This window comes from Procambarus clarkii, chromosome 8 (assembly GCF_040958095.1).
Source record: "Procambarus clarkii isolate CNS0578487 chromosome 8, FALCON_Pclarkii_2.0, whole genome shotgun sequence".
In the NCBI taxonomy this organism is placed as follows: Eukaryota; Metazoa; Arthropoda; class Malacostraca; order Decapoda; family Cambaridae; genus Procambarus; species Procambarus clarkii.
Genome location: NC_091157.1, coordinates 38,891,307 through 38,915,335, shown reverse-complemented (window position 1 = coordinate 38,915,335; position 24,029 = coordinate 38,891,307). Strand labels below are relative to the sequence as shown.

The 24,029-nt window shown below is 41.9% G+C and overlaps 1 protein-coding gene across 3 annotated transcripts in view; it reads right to left on the bottom strand.

The window, feature by feature from the left end:
• LOC123759723 (insulin-like growth factor 1 receptor) overlaps positions 1-24,029 on the bottom strand; it is a 476,359-nt gene that overhangs the window by 318,311 nt on the left and 134,019 nt on the right. For all 3 annotated transcript variants that reach the window (XM_069317552.1, XM_069317549.1, XM_069317548.1), the window contains 2 exons: positions 10,416-10,544; positions 2,386-2,494 (listed from right to left, as the gene is read on the bottom strand). In XM_069317552.1, the coding sequence (XP_069173653.1) occupies positions 2,386-2,494; positions 10,416-10,544 (238 nt within the window). The remainder of the gene's footprint in view (positions 1-2,385; positions 2,495-10,415; positions 10,545-24,029) is intronic.

Sequence of the window (24,029 nt, the reverse complement as noted above, 5' to 3'; positions counted from 1 at the left end):
CTACCCACCTCAAGACTCCGCTCCAATATAGAAGCATCAAGAAATATGGACCAATAGGCTTTCTACAAACACTTCTATTCAATATCCATTGTTTCGTGTTCTGTCTTGTGTTGATACTTTTAATACCCTATTAATATCCTCTAATGCCACATCATCCTTCCCACCTCACTCAAATGTAATGCCACATCACCCTTCCCACCTCACTCAAATGTAGATATAAAATCAGGGAAACGCAAGTTCTAATCAGTTGTGTATTTGTGAAGTCTTTGAAAATGTAATAAGTTTTACGAAACGCGCCCGTGTCGCGTCAGACTAGAAATAAAAATGAATTTTGGAGAAGTGATTTTTGATTTACCTCCAACAGTGAAGCATAATGTACGAAAGATTGAGAAAATTCGTGTTAGAATTATTAATCTTACTTTTTCGGTCATATTTAATAAAATATGTCTACAGGAAAGACTGCTACCAAAATATACTAATATATATATATATATATATATATATATATATATATATATATATATATATATATATATTAACTAAAATGGGGATGCCTTATCTTATTGTTGTTATATATCTTAGACAACCAGTATGAGCACGGATGAATAAGTCAGTCTATCCACTTTGTGAGTGTGGCTGGCCTCCAACTAATGTACTGGAGTACTAGGGTACTAGTGTTAATTCTTGTTCCTCTCCTGTTCCTGTCAATGGGCACTTACATATAATAGCAGTGATCCTATATATATATATGACAGTGATATCAGAGGAAACATTGGTATATTGATGAAGTGATGATAATATTGCTCACCATGGGTTGGACGCTGTTTCATGTGCTAACCGGATCGCCCTATATATACCTAACATAACGTGCCTGGAATGTAAGGATAATAAACGAGTTTCGGTAATACACTTCCCTTATGGTAGACATAGTTGTGTGTCGATAACAGAAGCACTTTAGTTCTGTAACACAGCTGTCCAAGGGAGAATTCTAGGAGCTAAATTTGCTCCAGCGACCTGTTAAATTAACACTAGCTGACTCCTGGTCCTCCTCCACTGACACCCTGGCTCTCTTGTTCAAATGTCAAGAAGTTCTAAAAAGGTCACATTTACTCTATTTTGGTACTAAAAATTAAGTTAATTCAAGTGAGATATTTTTATGCTGTTAACAGTCCAAGGACTGCTGTATTAAGAATGTCTTATGAGTGAATTTATTTATATAATCAAGCAGCAATATTATCTGCCTATTGTATTGAATATTAGTAAATGGTGTCAGGTTTTCCGACAATGGTTGAGGAAGTGATTATTAAACTAGACAAGGGTCCCCATACATGGTTGATGGTTGACGGAGTGATTATCACACTAGTCGGTCTATGGTACCAGACCTTCCTACCTCAGTCGGTCTAGGGTACCAGACCTTCCTGCCTCAGTCGGTCTAGGGTACCAGACCTTCCTGCCTCAGTCGGTCTGGGGTACCAGACCTTCCTGCCTCAGTCGGTCTATGGTACCAGACCTTCCTACCTCAGTCGGTCTAGGGTACCAGACCTTCCTGCCTCAGTCGGTCTGGGGTACTAGACCTTCCTACCTCAGTCGGTCTAGGGTACCAGACCTTCCTACCTCAGTCGGTCTAGGGTACCAGACCTTCCTGCCTCAGTCGGTCTGGGGTACCAGACCTTCCTACCTCAGTCGGTCTAGGGTACCAGACCTTCTTGCCTCAGTCGGTCTATAGTACCAGACCTTCCTACCTCAGTCGGTCTAGGGTACCAGACCTTCCTGCCTCAGTCGGTCTGGGGTACCAGACCTTCCTACCTCAGTCGGTCTAGGGTACCAGACCTTCCTGCTTCAGTCGGTCTAGGGTACCAGACCTTCTTGCCTCAGTCGGTCTAGGGTACCAGACCTTCCTGTCGCAGTCGGTCTGTGGTAGAGAATCCAGATCCACGAACGAACTGTCTCGTAAATACTTTTTGTCCTTGCATTGTGAATGGTCAACTTGCCCTTGCTAAGTCCATAAGGTTAAACCACAGTTGTAAAACTTGACTTGAAAGAGAAGTATGTTATGCCCTTCAGTATACTTTTATCTCCGACTTATGAGAGCAATGTTCTTAATGTTTGTCTGTTACAACACAACTCGTTGTCATCATCATTTTGACTCTGGGTCTACAACTGACGAGATCATCACTACATGAACGACTGTTAATTTCACAGTTAACTCACAGCATGTAGAGAATCTACTGGTCAGGTTAATTGACCTAAAGCTAATTTTATCTAACTTTATGTAATGTAAAGACATATGAAAACCAGGTCACCTTCCATAGCCAGGCTGTATGCATAACATGTTGGCTATGCTTCCATAGCCAACAGTGTGACATAGACTAGCGAGACACCAACCTTGGTAGCAGTAGCCATGCTGGGTGCAGTATGTGTGTAGCGGAGTAGGCTGCGTGGAGCAGTTGCCTCGCTCCTCACACTCACTGTAGATACACATCCCGTAGTTATCCTGTGCCAAAAACAGCAAATTAATATATTTAAAGAGACTTCTAACTGTGGCTTCTAACTCTAATTTAAAAAGGCTTCTAACTAGCATGTTCAGTATTTTAACCACTTGGTCACAACTGACTGTTCAAAAGAATTGGAAGTCGTTTGACCCTTAACCCAATTCCCGACAGCACTCAATAACCTTTTTGGTCAAAGATATTTCATCGAATCACCTCTCATGCTGGGGCACGTGAGTAACACTTGTGCGAACAAGCTACAATGGTTCCCAAACCAATATACATCGCACCAATGATCGTCTAACGAGCATTGGTGCGGTGGTCACAGTACTGTGTACGTTTTGGGGTGATCCTGGATGCCATGGGTTCGAATCCTGGCCGGGTCAATTCGAGTTATTAGTGATATATATATATATATATATATATATATATATATATATATATATATATATATATATATATATATATATATATATATATATATATATATATATATATATATATATATATGTTTCATTGAATATGACCGCATATTCTGTGTTTATTATTTTCTGGTTTAGGGCTTCTATCCCTCTACCTATTTTCTTAGCATCAGGGCTTAATTGAAATAGGAGTTCTCCAAAACTCATTTTCGTACTTTTGAGGTGAAGAAAAGAAGTGATTTACTATAGAGTGTATTACACTTATTTATATAATTTGCACAACGTTTCGAACCTCCATGGTTCATTCTCAAGTGAACAGATCTTACAATACTAGTTGAAATGACTCATTCACTTGAGAATGAACCATGGAGATTCGAAACGTTGTGCAAATTATATAAATAAGTGTAATACACTCTATAGTAAATCACTTCTTTTCTTCACCTCAAAAGTACGAAAATGAGTTTTGGAGAACTCCTATTTCAATTAAGCCCTGATGCTAAGAAAATAGTTAGAGGGATAGAAGCCCTAAACCAGAAAATAATAAACACAGAATATGCGGTCATATTCAATGAAACATGTTTGAAAGAAAACCTGCTGCCAGTATACACCAATATATATATATATATATATATATATATATATATATATATATATATATATATATATATATATATATATATATATATATATATATATGTCGTACCTAGTAGCCAGAATGCAATTCTCAGCCTACTATGCAAGACCCGATTTGCCTAATAAGCCAAGTTTTCATGAATTAATTGGTTTTCGACTACCTAACCTACCTAACCTAACCTAACCTAACTTTTTCGGCTACCTAACCTAACCTAACCTATAAAGATAGGTTAGGTCAGGTTAGGTAGGGTTGGTTAGGTTTGGTCATATATCTACGTTAATTTTAACTCCAATAAAAAAAATTGACCTCATGCATAATGAAATGGGTAGCTTTATCATTTCATAAGAAAAAAATTAGAGAAAATATATTAATTCAGGAAAACTTGGCTTATTAGGCAAATCGAGCCTTGCATACTAGGCCGAGAAGTGCGTTCTGGCTATTAGGTACGACATATATATATATATATATATATATATATATATATATATATATATATATATATATATATATATATATATATATATATATATATATATATGACATATATATATATATATATATATATATATATATATATATGACATATATATATATATATATATATATATATATATATATATATATATATATATATATATATATATATATATATATATGTCGTATATATATATATATATATATATATATATATATATATATATATATATATATATATATATATACATATATATATATATATATATATATATATATATATATATATATATATATATATATATATATATATATATGTCGTACCTAATAGCCAGAACGCACTTCTCGGCCTAGTATGCAAGGCTCGATTTGCCTAATAAGCCAAGTTTTCCTGAATTAATATATTTTCTCTAATTTTTTTCTTATGAAATGATAAAGCTACCCATTTCATTATGCATGAGGTCAATTTTTTTTATTGGAGTTAAAATTAACGTAGATATATGACCAAACCTAACCAACCCTACCTAACCTGACCTAACCTATCTTTATAGGTTAGGTTAGGTTAGGTAGCCGAAAAAGTTAGGTTAGGTTAGGTTAGGTAGGTTAGGTAGTCGAAAACCAATTAATTCATGAAAACTTGGCTTATTAGGCAAATCGGGCCTTGCATAGTAGGCTGAGAATTGCATTCTGGCTACTAGGTACGACATATATATATATATATATATATATATATATATATATGTCGTACCTAGTAGCCAGAACTCACTTCTCAGCCTACTATTCAAGGCCCAATTTGCCTAATAAGCCAAGTTTTCCTGAATTAATATATTTACTATAATTTTTTTCTTATGAAATGATAAAGCAACCCTTTTCTCTATGTATGAGGTCAATTTTTTTTTATTGGAGTTAAAATTAACGTAGATATATGACCGAACCTAACCAACCCTACCTAACCTATATTTATAGGTAAGGTTAGGTTAGGTAGCCAAAAAAAGCTAGGTTAGGTTAGGTTAGGTAGGTTAGGTAGACGAAAAAACATTAATTCATGAAAACTTGGCTTATTAGGCAAATCGGGCCTTGAATAGTAGGCTGAAAAGTGCGTTCTGGCTATTAGGTACGACATATATATATATATATATATATATATATATATATATATATATATATATATATATATATATATATATATATATATATATATATATATGTCGTACCTAATAGCCAGAACGCTCTTCTCAGCCTACTATTCAAGGCCCGATTTGCCTAATAAGCCAAGTTTTCATGAATTAATGTTTTTTCGTCTACCTAACCTACCTAACCTAACCTAACCTAGCTTTTTTTGGCTACCTAACTTAACCTTACCTATAAATATAGGTTAGGTTAGGTTAGGTAGGGTTGGTTAGGTTCGGTCATATATCTACGTTAATTTTAACTCCAATAAAAAAAAATTGACCTCATACATAGAGAAAAGGGTTGCTTTATCATTTCATAAGAAAAAAATTATAGTAAATATATTAATTCAGGAAAACTTGGCTTATTAGGCAAATCGGGCCTTGAATAGTAGGCTGAGAAGTGAGTTCTGGCTACTAGGTACGACATATATATATATATATATATATATATATATATATATATATATATATATATATATATATATATATATATATATATATATATATATATGTCGTACCTAGTAGCAAGAATCCACTTCTCGGCCTACTATGCAAGGCCCGATTTGCCTAATAAGCCAAGTTTTCCTGAATTAATATAGTTTCTCTAATTTTTTTCTTATGAAATGATAAAGCTACCCATTTCATTATGTATAAGGTCAGTTTTTTTTTATTGTAGTGAAAATTAACGTAGATATATGACCGAACCTAACCAACCCTACCTAACCTAACCTAACCTATCTTTATAGGTTAGGTTAGGTTAGGTAGCCGAAAAAGTTAGGTTAGGTTAGGTTAGGTAGGTTAGGTAGATGAAAAACAATTAATTCATGAAAACTTGGCTTATTAGGCAAATCGGGCCTTGCATAGTAGGCTGAGAAGTGCGTTCTGGCTACTAGGTACGACATATATATATATATATATATATATATATATATATATATATATATATATGTGTCGTACCTAGTAGCCAGAACGCACTTCTCGGCCTACTATTCAAGGCCCGATTTGCCTAATAAGCCAAGTTTTCCTGAATTAATATATTTTCTCTAATTTTTTTCTTATGAAATGATAAAGCTACCCATTTCATTATGTATGAGGTCAATTTTTTTTATTGGAGTTAAAATTAACGTAGATATATGACCGAACCTAACCAACCCTACCTAACCTAACCTAACCTATCTTTATAGGTTAGGTTGGGTTAGGTAGCCGAAAAAGTTAGGTTAGGTTAGGTTAGGTAGGTTAGATAGTCGAAAAACAATTAATATTATGAAAACTTAGCTTATTAGGCAAATCGGGCCTTGCATAGTAGGCTGAGAAGTGAGTTCTGGCTACTAGGTACGACATATATATATATATATATATATATATATATATATATATATATATATATATATATATATATATATATATGTCGTACCTAGTAGCCAGAACTCACTTCTCAGCCTACTATGCAAGGCCCGATTTGCCTAATAAGCCAAGTTTTCATGAATTAATTATTTTTCGACTACCTAACCTACCTAACCTAACCTAACCTAACTTTTTCGGCTACCTAACCCAACCTAACCTATAGAGATAGGTTAGGTTAGGTTAGGTAGGGTTGGTTAGGTTCGGTCATATATCTACGTTAATTTTAACTCCAATAAAATAAAATTGACCTCATACAGAAGGAAACGGGTAGCTTTATCATTTCATAAGAAAAAAAATTAGAGAAAATATATTAATTCAGGAAAACTTGGCTAATTAGGCAAATCGGGCCTTGCATAGTAAGCTGAGAAGTGCGTTCTGGCTACTAGGTACGACATATATATATATATATATATATATATATATATATATATCGTACCTAGTAGCCAGAACGCACTTCTCAGCCTACTATGCAAGGCCCGATTTGCCTAATAAGCCAAGTTTTCATGAATTAATATTTTTTCGACAACCTAACCTACCTAACCTAACCTAACCTGACTTTTTCGGCTACCTAACTTAACCTAACCTATAAAGATAGGTTAGGTAGGGTTGGTTAGGTTCGGTCATATATCTCCGTTAATTTTAACTCCAATTAAAAAAAATTGACCTCATACGTACTGAAATGGGTAGCTTTATCATTTCATAAGAAAAAAATTGGAGAAAATATGTTAATTCAGGAAAACTTGGCTTATTAGGCAAATCGGGCCTTGCATAATAGGCTGAGAAGTGCGTTCTGGCTACTAGGTACGACATATATATATATATATATATATATATATATATATATATATATATATATATATATATATATATATATATATATATATATATATATATTATTAAATATGACCGAAAAAGTAAGATTAATAATTCTAACACGAATTTTCTCAATCTTTCGTACATTTCTTTTCACTCTTGGAGGTAATTCAAAAATCAATTCTCCAAAATTCATTTTTATTTCTAGTCTGACGCGACACTTGAGCGCGTTTCGTAAAACTTATTACATTTTCAAAGACTTTAGTTAACACATACACAACTGAATAGAACTTACACATCTCCGATTTTGTTTATATCTACATTTGAGTGAGGTGGATGGGGTGAGGTGGTATTTAATAAGGTATTAATTTCATCAACACAAGCCAGAACATGAAACAATGGGTATTGAATAGAAGTGATTGTAGAAAGCCTATTGGTCCATATTTCTTGATGCTTCTATATTGGAGCGGAGTCTTGAGGTGGGTAGAATATAGTTGTGCATTAATTGGCTGTTGATTGCTGGTGTTGACTTCTTGATGTGTAATGCCTCGCAAACGTCAAGCCGCCTGCTATCGCTGTATCTATCGATGATTTCTGTGTTGTTTACTAGGATTTCTCTGGCAATGGTTTGGTTGTGGGAAGATTATATGTTCCTTAATGGAGCCCTGTTGCTTATGCATCGTTAAACGCCTAGAAAGAGATGTTGTTGTCTTGCCTATATACTGGATTTTTTGGAGCTTACAGTCCCCAAGAGGGCATTTGAAGGCATAGACGACGTTGGTCTCTTTTAAAGCGTTCTGCTTTGTGTCTGGAGAGTTTCTCATGAGTAGGCTGGCCGTTTTTCTGGTTTTACAGTAAATCGTCAGTTGTATCCTCTGATTTTTGTCTGTAGGGATAACGTTTCTATTAACAATATCTTTCAGGACCCTTTCCTCCGTTTTATGAGCTGTGGAAAAGAAGTTCCTGTAAAATAGTCTAATAGGGGGTATAGGTGTTGTGTTAGTTGTCTCTTCAGAGGTTGCATGGCGTTTCACCTTCCTTCTTATGATTTCAATTACCATCGACAGTGAAAAGAACCATTAGAAATAGTGAGAATACTCGTGTTAGAATTATTAATCTTACTTTTTCGGTTATATGTAATAATATATGTCTACAGGAAAGACTGCTACCAAATATACTAATAATATATATAAAAAGGTTTGTGAGGGTACCACCTCTGGTGCCAATGTGGGGACCCATAGCCTCGGAGAAGAAAATAAAAAGTATTCAGAGGAGACCTTGTGGTTTCTCACTGAACACTAATATTATCCTCTCCTACCACCCCCATTCTTTTGTATGTACACATATATATTTACTTTATTTGAACTTTGTTACAAAAAAGGAGTTACATATGGGTTACAAAGATGGTTGTCATAGGTTGTCGAGTTCCTCCAGCTCCTCAGATGGCGGGCAGGAACCCTGGATGCAGTGCGCATTTCCCCTCTGTATCGCCACACTGAGGCGCTGGAAAAGAAAGCTTGCAGCTCTCGGGTCCCTTGTTGTTTCAATGAGCCTAGAACCCAGTTCCTTCAAAAAACTGGTAGCACTTTTACCCCAGGCGCCGAGCGTCTCAGAAGCAATGGGGACAAAATTGTAGTGGTGATCCAGTTCTCTATACTTACGGGATTTGGCTGCTTCCCTGTGGGTGGCAGCGCCACCTGGTTGTGCAACACTGAGGTTAATGTAGGTGTTAGCCAGGGTTGATACGCACGTGTAGTCCCATACCAACTGCTTGCCATTCTTCCAGGGGTTCACTGTGATACCATCCGGGCGACCAATAAGAGCATCAGAGTTACGGGGCGTTAGGTAATGGGGCTCTCTTTCAGCTGGGCATCCAGCTGTGGTGAGGCTCCTCTTGATGATGTCGTTAACTTCACTGTGCCTCAAGTGCCATCCCCCTGTGCTTTGGCAGAGTAGGCCATGGTGACCGTACCTGTCAGCCACCACCTCGCCGCAAATACACCTATATCTGGTGTGGATTGGGGCAGCAAGGCGGAGGGCCACAGCAATTCGGAGGGCGTGTGGTGTGAGACGCGTGCCAGTTGCCGACATTGGGGTTGCTAACAGGAAATCCCCTGCATGTGGTGCTGCTACTGCTGTGAGGCGAGCAATGTCGTGTTGTGTTGTTGCAGCACCCAGGCACTCTGCAGCAACTTGGTCTACAATGGGACCATCCCAGCTGGATTGCTTGTGGGATTTTGGGGATGGTGGTTGAGGTGATTGGCCTGCACGAGAGGCCCACTCTGTGGCACAGCGTGTAAAATTGGGATCATGTACACCTGCCAGCTGATGTAAGTGGGCAGGTAGAATTTCCTTCACAAGGTCGTCGGATGCTGATAAGGAGGACAGGAAGGCTGGAACAGCGATTTGCGTTGCTGTTCGAACTCCGAGGCCCCCAAGTCTTACGGGAAGAGAGGCTTGTTTCCACTGTAGGTCATCGAGAGAGAGGTTAAGGGCTTTTTCTAGCATTGATTTCAGTAACCGGTCATACTCACTTAGTTTTTGGCTACTGTAAGATGGTGAACACCTCAGAAAGTAGGTTAACCTGGGGAGGGACAGACATCTGGTGATGAGGTAGAGTGCATCATGAGCATCAATATCCTCAATCCTCCCATCCATCCTCTTAAGGTCGGCGATTTTCTTATCAAGGACCTCATCGATGGCTTTCAACCCCAGGGGAGCTCCTAGGAGTGTGCTGTCTTCAGGTTTAGTTTTATGGATATTTGGCAGAAGACCCTCTATTCTCTCTACGATAATAATATATATATATATATATATATATATATATATATATATATATATATATATATTTATTTATTTATTTATACAGGCTCACCATACTCCGTGCTACATGGACATTTCGTTCTGAGTAGCTAGATCTAAAACAACAACGGATAAAAACAACAACAACGGATAGAGTAGCTTAGGCTATATCTACTGTTCTTCAGGTGAGGTCAGACCACCTCACCTGTATGACGTTGTGATGGGGTGTGGAAGTGAGGCGGCGCCAGGTGAGGTCGGGGCCCGGACACAACAACCAATTCTTCTCCAGCCTGACGGAACCTCGCAGGATGTGGGTTAAGCTGTTCAGCCCGACCTGTGGGCAGGGAATAACACTTCAGCCTTCTCCAACATAACAAATTCCTATATCAGTTATAACTCAGTTATATTATTTGAGTAAATAACTGAGTCATAACTTATGTTAAGTATTATAATGAATAAATATATGAGTTAACACTATTACAAGTATTAAACCTAACAAACCAACTTAGGATTCTCGCATTTTTTGAAGTATTTGATTTGGGTGATGTATTATTGTATGTAGTTGCTTGTATTCTTGTAATATTGTATGAATAGATGTGCGTGTTATGTTAGGAGTGAGCTGGTAGTCTGGACCTACCGCCCGGGGTTGTGACCGGTTGTGGTGGCTGGTGGGTGGGTTGTGATGTCCGGGGGTGGGGGTGGGGGGTGGGTTGTGGTAGCCGGGGGTGGGTGGGTTGTGATGTCCGGGGGTGGGGGTGGGGGTGGGTTGTGGTGGCCGGTGGGTGGGTTGTGGTGGCTGGTGGGTGGGTTGTGATGTCCGAGGGTGGGGGTGGGGGGTGGGTTGTGGTAGCCGGGGGTGGGTGGGTTGTGGTGGCCGGTGGGTGGGTTGTGGTGTCCGGGTGGGGGATGGATTGTGGTAACCGGGGGTGGGTGGGTTGTGGTGGTCAGAGGGTGGATTGTGGTGGCCGGTGGGTGGGTTGTGGTGTCCGGGTGGGGGGGGGGGATGGATTGTGGTAACCGGGGGTGGGTGGGTTGTGGTGTCCGGGTGGGGGGGGGTGGATTGTGGTAACCGGGGGTGGGTGGGTTGTGGTGGTCAGAGGGTGGATTGTGGTGGCCGGTGGGTGGGTTGTGGTGTCCGGGTGGGGGGGGGGAATGGATTGTGGTAACCGGGGGTGGGTGGGTAGTGGTGTCCGGGTGGGGGGGGGGTGGATTGTGGTAGCCTGGGGTGGGTGGGTTGTGGTGGCCAGGGGGTGAGTTGTGGTGGCCAGGGGTGAGTTGTGGTGGCCGGGAGGTGGGTTGTCCTGCCTGTGTGCCTCACCAGAGATTTGCTTGATGTTTCATTATCCCAGAGTAGTTTTGAAGACCTCTGGAGTATCATACATTAAGTGTGTGCATTAGTGCTTATAAGTGCATGTATGTTACACCCCTGTGTAACAATTACTCATAATATTGATGCCCCTGTTGTGTTGGGTAGCGTGAGTAGTCGGGTCCCTTGCCGACCACGCGGTTCTTCTCTTGCCAATTAGTGTTCTTCATTGGTAAAAATATTAAGTATATTGTTAGCATTCATTTAGCAACGTTACATTTGGAAATTGGTTATGTATTTATTCATCAAATGTGTGTGAAGGTTCATTCCTTAGTTCTGCCTAAGAGTATTTTAGTTAGACTTTGTAATTAACTGAGAAACTTAGTTGGCTGGGCAGTGCTGTTATCCAAGTTATATGTAGACATGATGTACTATATAATTCACGTAGGGCTAATTCATTAATTAATTTAGTGAGCAAGTAAATTCCCAGCATTGTATTACTTAGTAGTCTCTAAATATACTTAGTAGTCTAAGTAAATGACTGTGGATTGCAGAGATATGGTTAGTAGTGAGCTACCCAGGCCTAGGGCCTCGGAAGTGTTGGTACTGTGCAGGCCGCCTGAAGCCAGTAGCGCGGGAGTGTTGGTACTGGTGCAGGCCGCCTGAAGCCAGTAGCGCGGGAGTGTTGGTACTGGTGCAGGCCGCCTGAAGCCAGTAGCGCGGGAGTGTTGGTACTGGTGCAGGCCGCCTGAAGCCAGTAGCGCGGGAGTGTTGGTACTGGTGCAGGCCGCCTGAAGCCAGTAGCGCGGAAGTGTTGGTACTGGTGCAGGCCGCCTGAAGCCAGTAGTGTGGGAGTGTTGGTACTGGTGCAGGCCGCCTGAAGCCAGTAGTGTGGGAGTGTTGGTACTGGTGCAGGCCGCCTGAAGCCAGTAGTGTGGGAGTGTTGGTACTGGTGCAGGCCGCCTGAAGCCAGTAGTGTGGGAGTGTTGGTACTGGTGCAGGCCGCCTGAAGCCAGTAGTGTGGGAGTGTTGGTACTGGTGCAGGCCGCCTGAAGCCAGTAGTGTGGGAGTGTTGGTACTGGTGCAGGCCGCCTGAGGCCAGTAGCGCGGGTTTTGTGTTAGTTATACTGGACCGGCGGAGGAGATGGTAGAGTTTTTCCTTGAGCGCAGCAGCTCATTCTAAGTTAAGTAATTATGATTAAGTTGGGCAAGTGCAGTGTTTTCAAGTGTGATTCCCTTGTAGAGAGTTATGTTGTTGTTGCTGATTTAGGGGCGACGACGATCGTGGGATCGGATGCGCCCCGGCGTACCCGTGAAGGGTGAATCGCGAAGCCTGGAAAGGTAGAACGCCAAGCCAAATCGCAAAACGAGTGACGCCAATCACTAGAAACTAATATGCCATACGGCAAATAAACGCACAGTCAGGCAGATGATTGGGGAGACCCAGGAGTCCCTCAGGGTGACAAGTACCGGCCCCGCCCCACACAGAGAACACCAAGTAGCAAAACCAAAACTCTGCCCCCAACTAAAACGCAAAAAGTCATCCAGTGTCCCCCGTCAGTGCAGAAGCCGGCCGCCCACCACAACTGAGGGCACACCAGGAGCCCACCAAGACCCACCAACCCCCGGCACCTCGCGGCCAAGCCGGCCCCCGAACACCGTCGGGAGAACCAGCCAGAACACGTCAAAAAAAAATCTATCAACAATCCTGTGACCCTAGGCGATATGTGCGCCAGGCGTCGTACAATCGGACCGCTGAAAAGGGATACCAAACGGCAGTAGCAAAGCCAAAACGGGAAAACAAGACGTGAACAGGCTGCACCCAGGCCGAGGAGGTGTCCAGACGTCCGCTCGACTTCATGGTTGAACCAGGAGTCTTGTAAAGAGTTATGTAGCCACATGCCACTTCTGTGGACATAAAACATCATCAGTTAGATGGACGGTACACTGGGGAAACCATGAGGTAACACTCATTCACATGGGAGTTGACATTATGCCCTGAAGCACAACAGATGGCGCTGATCGTGACACGCCATCCACCAGAGGTCATCCACGTCGACCTCTCTTGCTAACTAGGGCAGGAAACCAAAGCCATTTGTCGCTGTCACGCCACCACCAACAGATGACGTTGTCCACGTAGCGTCCAATATCCGGGGAACTGAGGTGCTGATCCATAGATGGCGCCGAAATCGCCACTCCATACTCCAATGAATGTGGCGATACCATAACACTCCTCAATGCTTGAAACACTTTATGGGACTCCAAGGGTCCTCATCACATTTATAGATCAGTGAATAATAGGCAACTCGATGTTGAAGACACCTGAGGCTGAAGGCTTAAGTAATTGTTTGCAGTATTCAGAAGTGGTTCAACGGAAACACGGCATAATGCTTAACAGTAGTTTATTTACAAACTTAACCACTAATACAATGCGTGCTTGATTTACTTTAGATTGGCATCAGAAAGGCTATGGTTGCATTAGCGAGACTCTTGACGTCTGACTAATCGATTCTGATCCACTCGTGGAGAAACACCTAACTTAACACAATTGACAGCCAATCATTAACACGGCAAACCTAACTGTTGGTGTACAATTACAAACTTGTGTGTGACTTTACCACAGTGTAGTTGCATGGTACCATATAACCGTATGAACTCCTGTGACAAAGGGTCACATGAGCTCCAACAAGATACTTGGGTAATGATGATGCACTATAAATTAATAATGGCACTGTCAATAGGACAGGCAATAATCATGCACAATAATGATGTTACACAATAACCAAATATGTGGTGTACTTGAAGCTCACATTCACAGATGTGTGTAATGTGATACCACACGCATACACCATCAGGTGTCTCAGTCTCCACCTATTCCTGTGTCAGGTATCAGAAAGTGAGAACTGTTAATAACCATTCAGCTCAACACACAGACATAATAATACTGTAACAAGATCTTGTACTTACAGGTAGGCTACCTCTTTCATTCACTCACTCGTGCACATTTATGTAAAAACTCGCAGGGGGCCTGACAGCTGGTTTCGCTCGTTACGACGTGAGACACTGACGACAGGCTTTCCCAAAACACCGTACTTGGACATGGCAGGGTACTCGTAGGAGGGCGTGCTGTATGCCAAATAGATAAACACACCCTTGATTGCACTGGTGGTACGTAAGGTTGTGATGGGTGGTTACGTTACGTAGTACAGTGAGGCAGAGCTGGTGGCAGCTGGCGGCGGCTGGCCACATGCTCTGGACTGAGTGCCAGCTGGCAGCTACGGTTATATGGTACCATGCAAGTACACTGTGGTAAAGTCACACACAGATTACTTAGTCTATGGCACTTCCTTAGTTCACTCTAGATCACTGACAGATGATCCCAGTTTGTCACCATGGGTTACCTGATCCCAGTCTGTTTCGCTCCGGTGATTCATAGACTTTTAACTCTAGAAGATTTCTAAACAATATAGTCACGATCGCGATTTCGGGCAGCGCTGGTATATCGAGCAGAAAGCAGAGTTTAACTTGATGGTAAGGAATGGATGGTGTGTTCTGTCTATTGGCCAAGAGACAGAAGGACACGTCAAACATGTACGGTTTTCCTCATGAGAATGCTCTTGCAACGGATTGCAAGCTTCATCGGGGTACAAACGCCAGGCCTACAAGTGACAGTGGCATTGCAGCGAAGGTACCTGAACCAATAATATTGATCTTTACATGATTGGTATAAGAGTGGCGTAATGACCACGTCACGACTACGTCACTGTTGTTATCATTGCGCCGGTTGAGATTGACCTCAGAGGTCAGATCTTATCTGTCGTCTCGCTGGTGTCCCCTCTCTACCATGCCTTGCACCTCAAACTGTGTACTCCATAACTCTATGGCATAAATGCTTAATTCTCCTGTATCTACTTTCTTCCTGGACATACGGCGACATTCGTATGATACCAGAATTCCTGGTTTTGTGGGTATCCTAATGACACCCAACATGAAAGTTTTCATCCAGGGATGAAAGAGATAGGGCCCTGTGCACGACTAGGTACACTGTGCACTGCAATGAGCCATTCAAGTCAGCTGAGGGAGATATCTTGACCATACCTATATTCTCACAAAGGGATACTAAGCAATTTACGAGCCGATATAGGCAGCACATAACATATTGTGGCGATCGTGACAGGACCATTTTACCTCATACTAAGTGGATTAGTTTAGTGTACGAGTGTCCTGAGTGATTTTAAATAGTTATTTTTCATACCATAGACAGTCTTTATATAATTGCCTATGCTAATTAGTATTTTGGGTAATCAGTGATTTTATAGTCTTGCCTGTGCTATTTCTGACATACTGTGGATTTTGAGTATAATTAATTGCCTGGGATATATTTGCCTTGAGCCTTGACTTTGAATGCACTAATAACAGTTAACATTCAGTGTGGATTTTATATTTTTGTATGTGAGATACTTATGAGCTTACCTTCCTAGGCACTTTACTGAGCTGCCAAGCCTAGTGACGGTGTTGCAATTTAAAACATTGGAGAAGGACAGATAGTGAGAGCGAGTTAAGTTAGCATATTCAACGCTTCTTGATGAGGTAAGTATCATTGCTTGTGCTAGTGGGCCATGGTAATCAGTGTTTATACCATTTTTAGCATATATTGAGTGTGTAGTGTTTAAGTGTCAGTCTGTGTTCCGCTAAATCCTTATTATGGATGCCACAGTAGCCATTGTGTTAGATATTCCTTCCGTGAAGGAAATAAAAATCCTCAAGAAGGCAGTCCTCATCGCTGTTGCACAGAAATTGGAATTAACCCTCCCTCCTAACTTGTTGAAGATGTACACCAAGCAATTTTATACACCTTAATTAAAAAAGGTGTAAAGGTAAATATGCTAGCATGGATTCAAGATTACCTAAGTCATAGGTATGCCAGAGTAGACCTGTAATGACAAGCGTCGGACTACCACTTGTATGAGAATGGGAATCCACAAGCAGTTTTCAGTCCTAGTCTTTTTAACATCCTTATGGAAAACCTCGTTACCATGACATTTGATGAAGGGGTTAAATTGCTAAGCTATGCTAATGATATAGCATTAATCGTCACAGGTCCTTCACTTTTAAATAAAGCACAAGTGGCAGTAGATAATGTAACATCTGAATGCAGCATTTTAGGGCTAAAATGGGTTACTCAATATCAATATCTTGGAGTGTGGATAAATACTAAAATGACTTTCAACAAGCAAATTCAATATCGGTATCAAAAATCAAAATCATGACTGAATATAATGAGCAATCACAGGGCCCTGTCTAGGAGTGGGACACAAAGTGTTAAGAATGTTTTACATACACGCCGTTTGTTCCGTAGTTGATTATGCACCTAGTTGATTATTGTTCCCTAGGTCCTGTTGATTATTGAATAATGTTGAGGTTATTCAAAATGATGCAATGTGAGTCAAAGCAGGAGCTCCTAGATGGACTAAAATACTAAACCAAAAACAAGAAACTAAACTAACATCGGCTGAAATAAGGTAAAAGGGATTGCTGCATGCATGCTAACCAAGATATTGACTACACCAAAAATCAGTTCACTTAAAGATATAATCACTGGAGCACTAACTCGGGACAGTAAAGCCTCCAATAGCAACAGATGGTTCCATAGTTCAATAAACACCATCGATAAATTCGAGATTACAACAAATAACAGAAGTACACTTACATCGCATCAGGCTTAGATACCCATGTGCATGGTAAATAGGCTTACAGGTTCCAGGAGATGAGAGGAAGTGTCAGCACTGTGAAGTTTAGGAGAGTAAACAACACCCACATACAGTGTACAGGAACAGTACTGGAGTATGGGAGAGTTAGCAACACCAACACACACACACACAGTGTGGTGACACAGTATAAGAGTCTGGGAGAGTCAATAACACACACACATACACACAGACGACGGTAGACACACAGATGACAGTAGGGGAGACACACGATTAGTGAGGTCCGCGGAAATTCGTCAATTTCTCAGGATATTGCAGGAGTATAGTGGCTAGATCATAGTATTTGGCCTCTCGCAGTGTGTAGCTAGCAGGGGGCAACATAGCACAGTCATATCGCTAGCGATAGTGCGAAGAAAGCAAAGTGGAGCTAGTGGCATCACCGGTGCATATACAGTGTGGAGGACCGCGTGGAGCGACCTGACCTGACGGCCAGGTGGGACGACCCGCCGTGGAACTACCTGATTGTGTTTGTTGGGTGGTGACTATGATCAGTGGTGAAAAATTAGTGAACTGTAACACAACGATACAGTGACTGACTCCAGAGCTTTGTGTAGATAGAGAAGAACCGCCATCATAAATCTACTAGCACTTAGTGAATCACCAAGTGGAAGGCGAGGACGGAGTACCATCGTTAACCATACATCGTCATTACTCATCTACTTGTGTGAGCAGAAAGGAAGACTGGTATGTACCCCTCTCTGGTCAATTAATCAGGTGTACAGTGTTAGGTAAAATATTATCAAATTCTTGTCTAGGATAGCATATATATTTAATATCGCAAAGTGGCTCATTTTGGGTAGAAGTTAACGTTTACGGGAACTTGTGACACACGGATGCACGCACGCACACATACACGCATGCACATGCACGCCCACATTCGTATGCACGCACACACGCACTCACGCAAAAACGCACACACAAACGTTCAGTCATGTAAGAAAGGATTAACACCTTTTGTGGAAAGAGGCATTAAGACCCCACTATCCCCCACCTCCTCTCTTACCCCCCATCTGACCTGACCTGACCTGACCTGGTCGCCACCACCACCCCCCACCCACCAGTCCCCCGCATCCGTCTTACACATACTCTCCCCCTCTCTCCCTCTCTCTCCTCTCTCCCTCTCTCTCCTCTCTCTCTCTCTCTCTCTCTCTCTCTCTCTCTCTCTCTCTCTCTCTCTCTCTCTCTCTCTCTCTCTCTCTCTCTCTCTCTCTCTCTCTCTCTCTCTCTCTCCCACTCTTTATCTCTCTCTCTCTCTCTCCCCCCCCCCTCTCATTCTCTCTCTCTCTCTCTCTCTCTCTCTCTCTCTCTCTCTCTCTATCTCTCTCTCTCTATCTCTCTCTCTCCCCCAACCCGCTCTGCCCTTCTGACAAATCCTATCACGGCACAACTAGGAACAGGGTCAAGCATGACAGCCAGAGGCAACAGGGGAACAGGGAAAAGTTCAGGTGACGAAATGAAGGAAATATTCGCCCAGTTTCTGGAGGGCATCAAGAGTGAGATGCAGGAAATGATGCAGGAAATGAAGAATGAAATAAGCAACCTAAAAAGAGAGCTGACAGCAGCAAAGGAGGAGATTAGAGCCCTCAAAGAGAACAGTATCGATGCTGAGACTCACATAACCACCCAGGGAGAAGGTGGTAATAGTATTTTGGAAGAGAATGCCACAATAAAAGCAACATTTGCAGAAATGCTAAAAAACAACAACTCTGAAGTAATGTCTGCAGTGATGGAGGTAGCCATGAAAGCAGCCACCTCACAGTAAGCGGCATGCTCCACTAGCCAGATGCTGGAAAGGAAAAGAGCAGTGGTAGCTGTGGGTATTAACCCTTTAACTGTGCAACGCGCCTGCAGGCCCAGGCTTAGGGTGTGCAACGTGCCCCCGGGTGTTTTTATTTTTCACGTTCCATTCAAAACTCCTGCGGCTACATGGGGTTCACATCAGCTTCCTCAGTAGTCTTGTAAACAGACGCCATCTTAAAAAAAAATCATGGTCCACATTGCCGGGTGTCAGAGCCTCAGTAGTGAGTGAGCAACCAAGGCTGGCGCTCGCAGCATGAGCGAACAGCACTGCTGTTCAGCGTGTGACCACAGCATTGCCTAATATTGTCAATATATATATATAATCTGTTTTATTTAGCCATGATAGTATTATAGAAGAGCCCGAGTGTGATAATAACTGGGTACAATGTTCAAATATCAGTGATTCAATGCTGTTCACGATGTTCACAGCGCTAGCCACAGCACCACAGCATTATTTCGTCCATCTAGGAATCTTCAAACGACTTTTTAGGTTCCTTTTCAAAATAAACTTGTGGTCAATTATTCATTTACAGGTATTAGTGACCAGGATTGTGGTTATAATGAGCTTTGTGAGTAGGAAGGAGGAATTTTGGTGAGGGAGGGAGGAAGGAAGAGAATTGAGGTAGCCTCACTGTGGCAGTAACTTGTTTTGCTTACCATACTAGCTTCGTGGTTCCCTATGGGGGAACAAACATGTACATGGGTATATACAGTGTGTGTGAATAGTGTAATAACAACACCAGGAGTATGTTGTGAGGAGCTATTTTGGTGAGGGAGGTGACGTCGTAATCGTGGCGTCGTCTGCTCTCTGCTGTGTGATTTGTCATGCAGTGTATGGTGGCCACTGTACTGTTTGGACACAATACCGGCTTACTTGCATAGTTCTGGTAAATAAAACATGTAGCTAGGTATATATAACATGTGTAAATCGTGTAATAAATACAATAACAGTATGGTGGGAGGAGCAATGTTGGCGAGTAAGATGTTGGAGTGAGGGAGGGCTGGCTGGATGTAGCTGCTCACACTCGCGGTGTTCCGAGTTTGTTGATGGTGAATGTATATAGTATGTGACAGTGTATAGTGTGTACATATGTTGTAAATATACATAAATGAACATGAAACATTGGTGTGAATAACTGTATGATTTGGAGGAGTGAGTGAGGGAGGGCTGGCTGGGTGTGGCTGCTCACACTCGCGGTGTTCTGAATGTGTTGATGGTGAACGTATATAGTGTGTGACAGTGTATAGTGTAAATATATTGTATATATACATAAATTAGCATGATACATGGTAAATATGTGCGACATATGTGTACACAAGTGTCATGCACGTAACACAGTGTCCTCAGACAGTACGGTTGTTTTACTGCCATAATATAGTGTACGTGTTCATTATACATAGGATTAGCACGTAAAAACAAATAAAATGTATTTGAAACTGTGCGCAAAAAATTAACAAAAATATATTCGCGGCAACTCGCGCGCCCCGCCCCAGGCGCCCCACCGGCCCCAGGAGCTTACTGCACGGGCGCACGGGGAATGATGACGTCACGCGCCAACTTACGGACCCCATAGCAGCCAAAGTAAGTACAAGTTCAAATTTTTTTTTGACATACCCATACTGGGGGAAGGGTTTTTGACACTTTAAAAAAAAAAAAAAGAATTTTTTCAAGAGAATTTATTTCCTGCGCACTGGGGGAGTGTCATATTTATAGGCCGCGCAGTTAAAGAGTTAAAGAGCAGGAAGGCTCTAATAGGAAAGAGTGGAATGATAAGGACAAAGCGGCAGTAAATGAAATACCGAAGGCACTAGACATGGAAGGGGCTGAGCATAGCATTGAGAAGGTTTTCAGGTTAGGCTGGTACAAAAAAGACCGAGACCGTGTGTTAAAGATAGTGTTTGCAAACGAGAAAAAAAAACACGATTCTAACAAAGAAAAGCCACCTGCAACATGTGGGAGAATTCATAAAAGTATTCTTTCAGAGGGACATGACTAGGGAGGAGAGGGCCATGGCGGCAGAAGCAAGGAAGAAGCGCAGGGCGAGAGGAGAAAACCAGGAAACCACAGCTCCCAACACATCACCCCCAGAAGCGAGGGGGGAACCCACAACCAGCTACCCAGTAATACTAGCGGGGAGGGCAACCCCACCACCCTCCTCTGCATAGAAAACCCCCCTTTCCTTCCTGTCCTCCCACCCCTTTCACCCCATACCCTCCCTGTCCCTCCCCCCCCCTTCACTTGACCCCCCACCCCTCATCCCAGTATCCTCTGCAACCCTGGTATCCACCTCACAAATCCTCTCACTCATGGCACAGCTTCCTCCACCAGGAGAACACTCACCAAGGAGGAGATTTGAGAAGGGACAGAAGAAAGTGAGCCTCAAGGCAATGAACACTAACATAGATATAATTACAAATAAAGCAAATGAACTTGGAGAATGGGTACTAGAGGGAAACCCAGACCTAATAGCTCTCACAGAAACAAAGCTGACGAAAACAATAACAAATGCAGTGTTCCCACAGGACTATTATGTTATGAGGAAAGAGAGAGAAGGAAGAGGTGGTGGTGGTGTAGCCCTGCTGGTAAGAAAAGGCTGGGATTTTGAGGAGTTGGTTGTTCAGGGATGTGAAGGTTTCAGTGACTACATAATAGGAACAATAACAACTGGAGGGCAAAAAATTATAGTTGTAGTCATATATAATCCACCACCAAATGACAGAAGACCCAGACAGGAATATGATAGAAACAATATGGACACCATTAACATAATAGAGAGAGCAGCTTCTGTTGCTAGCAGGAATGGATCTGGACTACTAATCATGGAAGACTTTAACCATGGGAAGATAGATTGGGAGAACAGAGACCTGCATGGAGGACCAGAAACATGGAGAGCTAAGCTGCTGGACGTGGCAACAAGAAACTTTCTAAGCCAGCACATCAAGGATCCAACAAGAATGAGAGGAGAGGATGAACCAGCAATGCTTGATCTGATATTTACCCTAAATGAGTGGGATATAAGGGAAGTCAAGATGGAAGCACCCTTGGGAATGAGCGATCACAGTGTATCGAACTTTGAGTACCTGGTAGAGCTAGGAATTATCCCCCCTAAAAAAGAACTAGCAAACAAAAGGCTAGCATACCGAAAGGGAAATTATGAGATGAGAAGCTTCCTGAGGGAAATACCTTGGGACACAGACCTCAGAGCTAAGTCTGTACAAGATATGATGGACTATGTCACCCAAAAGTGTCAGGAGGCAGTAAGCAGATACATCCCAGCCCAAAAGGAAAAATCCGAGAAGCAAAAGAAGAATCCATGGTATAATAGGGTATGTATGGAAGCAAAGAAACTGAACAAAAGGACGTGGAGGAACTTCCGGAATAACAGAACACCAGAAAGCAGAGAGAGATACCAGAGAACCAGGAATGAGTATGTCAGGGTGAGAAGAGAAGCAGAAAAAAGTTATGAAAATGATATAGCAAACAAAGCCAAGACCGAACCAAAGCTACTCAGAAGGAAAACTCAGAAGACTCAGAAGAACAGTCACATCAGAAGGAAAACAACAGTGAAAGAACAGGTAGTGAAACTTAGAACAGGCGAGGAAAGGTATACAGAAAGTGACAAAGAGATGTGTGATGAACTCAACAAGAGGTTCCAAGAGGTCTTCATAACAGAACAATACAGTATACAGTCTCTTTATACAGTCTCTTTATACAGCCTCTTTATACAGTCTCCGTGGTGTAGTGGTAAGACACTCGCCTGGCGTTCCGCGAGCACTATGTCATGGGTTCGTATCCTGGCTGGAGAGGATTTACTGGGCGCAATTCCTTAACTGTAGCCTCTGTTTAACGCAACAGTAAAATGTGTACTTGGATGAAAAAACGATTCTTCACGGCAGGGAATCGTATTCCAGGGACCTGCCCGAAACGCTACGTGTACTAGTGGCTGTACAAGAATGTAACAACTCTTGTATATATATATATATATATATATATATATATATATATATATATATATATATATATATATATATATATATATATATATATATATATATATATATATAAAAAAACAAGGTGAGGTCACTGTGCTAGGAGAAAGGGAAGTAAACCAGGCGGCCTTGAAAGAGTTCGAAATTACGAGAGAGGAGGTCAAGAGACACCTGCTGGATCTGGATGTTAGAAAGGCTGTTGGTCCAGACGGGATCTCGCCATGGGTACTGAAAGAGTGTGCAGAGGCACTTTGCTTGCCTCTCTCCATAGTGTATAGTAGGTCACTGGAGACGGGAGACCTACCAGAAATACGGAAGACGGCAAATGTGGTCCCAATATACAAAAAGGGCGACAGGCAAGAGGCACTGAACTACAGGCCAGTGCTCTTGACTTTTATATCATGCAAGGTGATGGAGAAGATCGTGAGAAAAAACCTGGTACACATCTGGAGAGAAGGGACTTCGTGACAAATCGACAACATGGGTTCAGGGAGGGTAAATCTTGCCTGACTGGCTTAATAGAATTCTACGACCAGGTGACGCAGATTAAGCAAGAAAGAGAGGGCTGGGCAGACTGCATTTTCTTGGATTGTCGGAAAGCCTTTGGCACAGTACCGAATAAGAGGCTGGTACATAAGCTGGAGAGACAGGCAGGTGTAGCTGGAAAGGTGCTCCAGTGGATAAGGGAGTACCTAAGCAATAGGAAGCAGATAGTTACGGTGAGGGATGAGACCTCCGATTGGCGTGAAGTCACCAGTGGAGTCCCACAGGGCTCTGTACTCGGTCCTATCTTGTTTCTGATATATGTAAATGATCTCCTGGAGGGTATAGATTCATTTCTCTCAATGTTTGTGGACGATGCCAAAATTATGAGAAGGATTAAGGCAGAAGAGGACTGTTTGAGGCTTCAAGAAGACCTAGACAAACTGAAGGAATGGTCGAACAAATGGTTGTT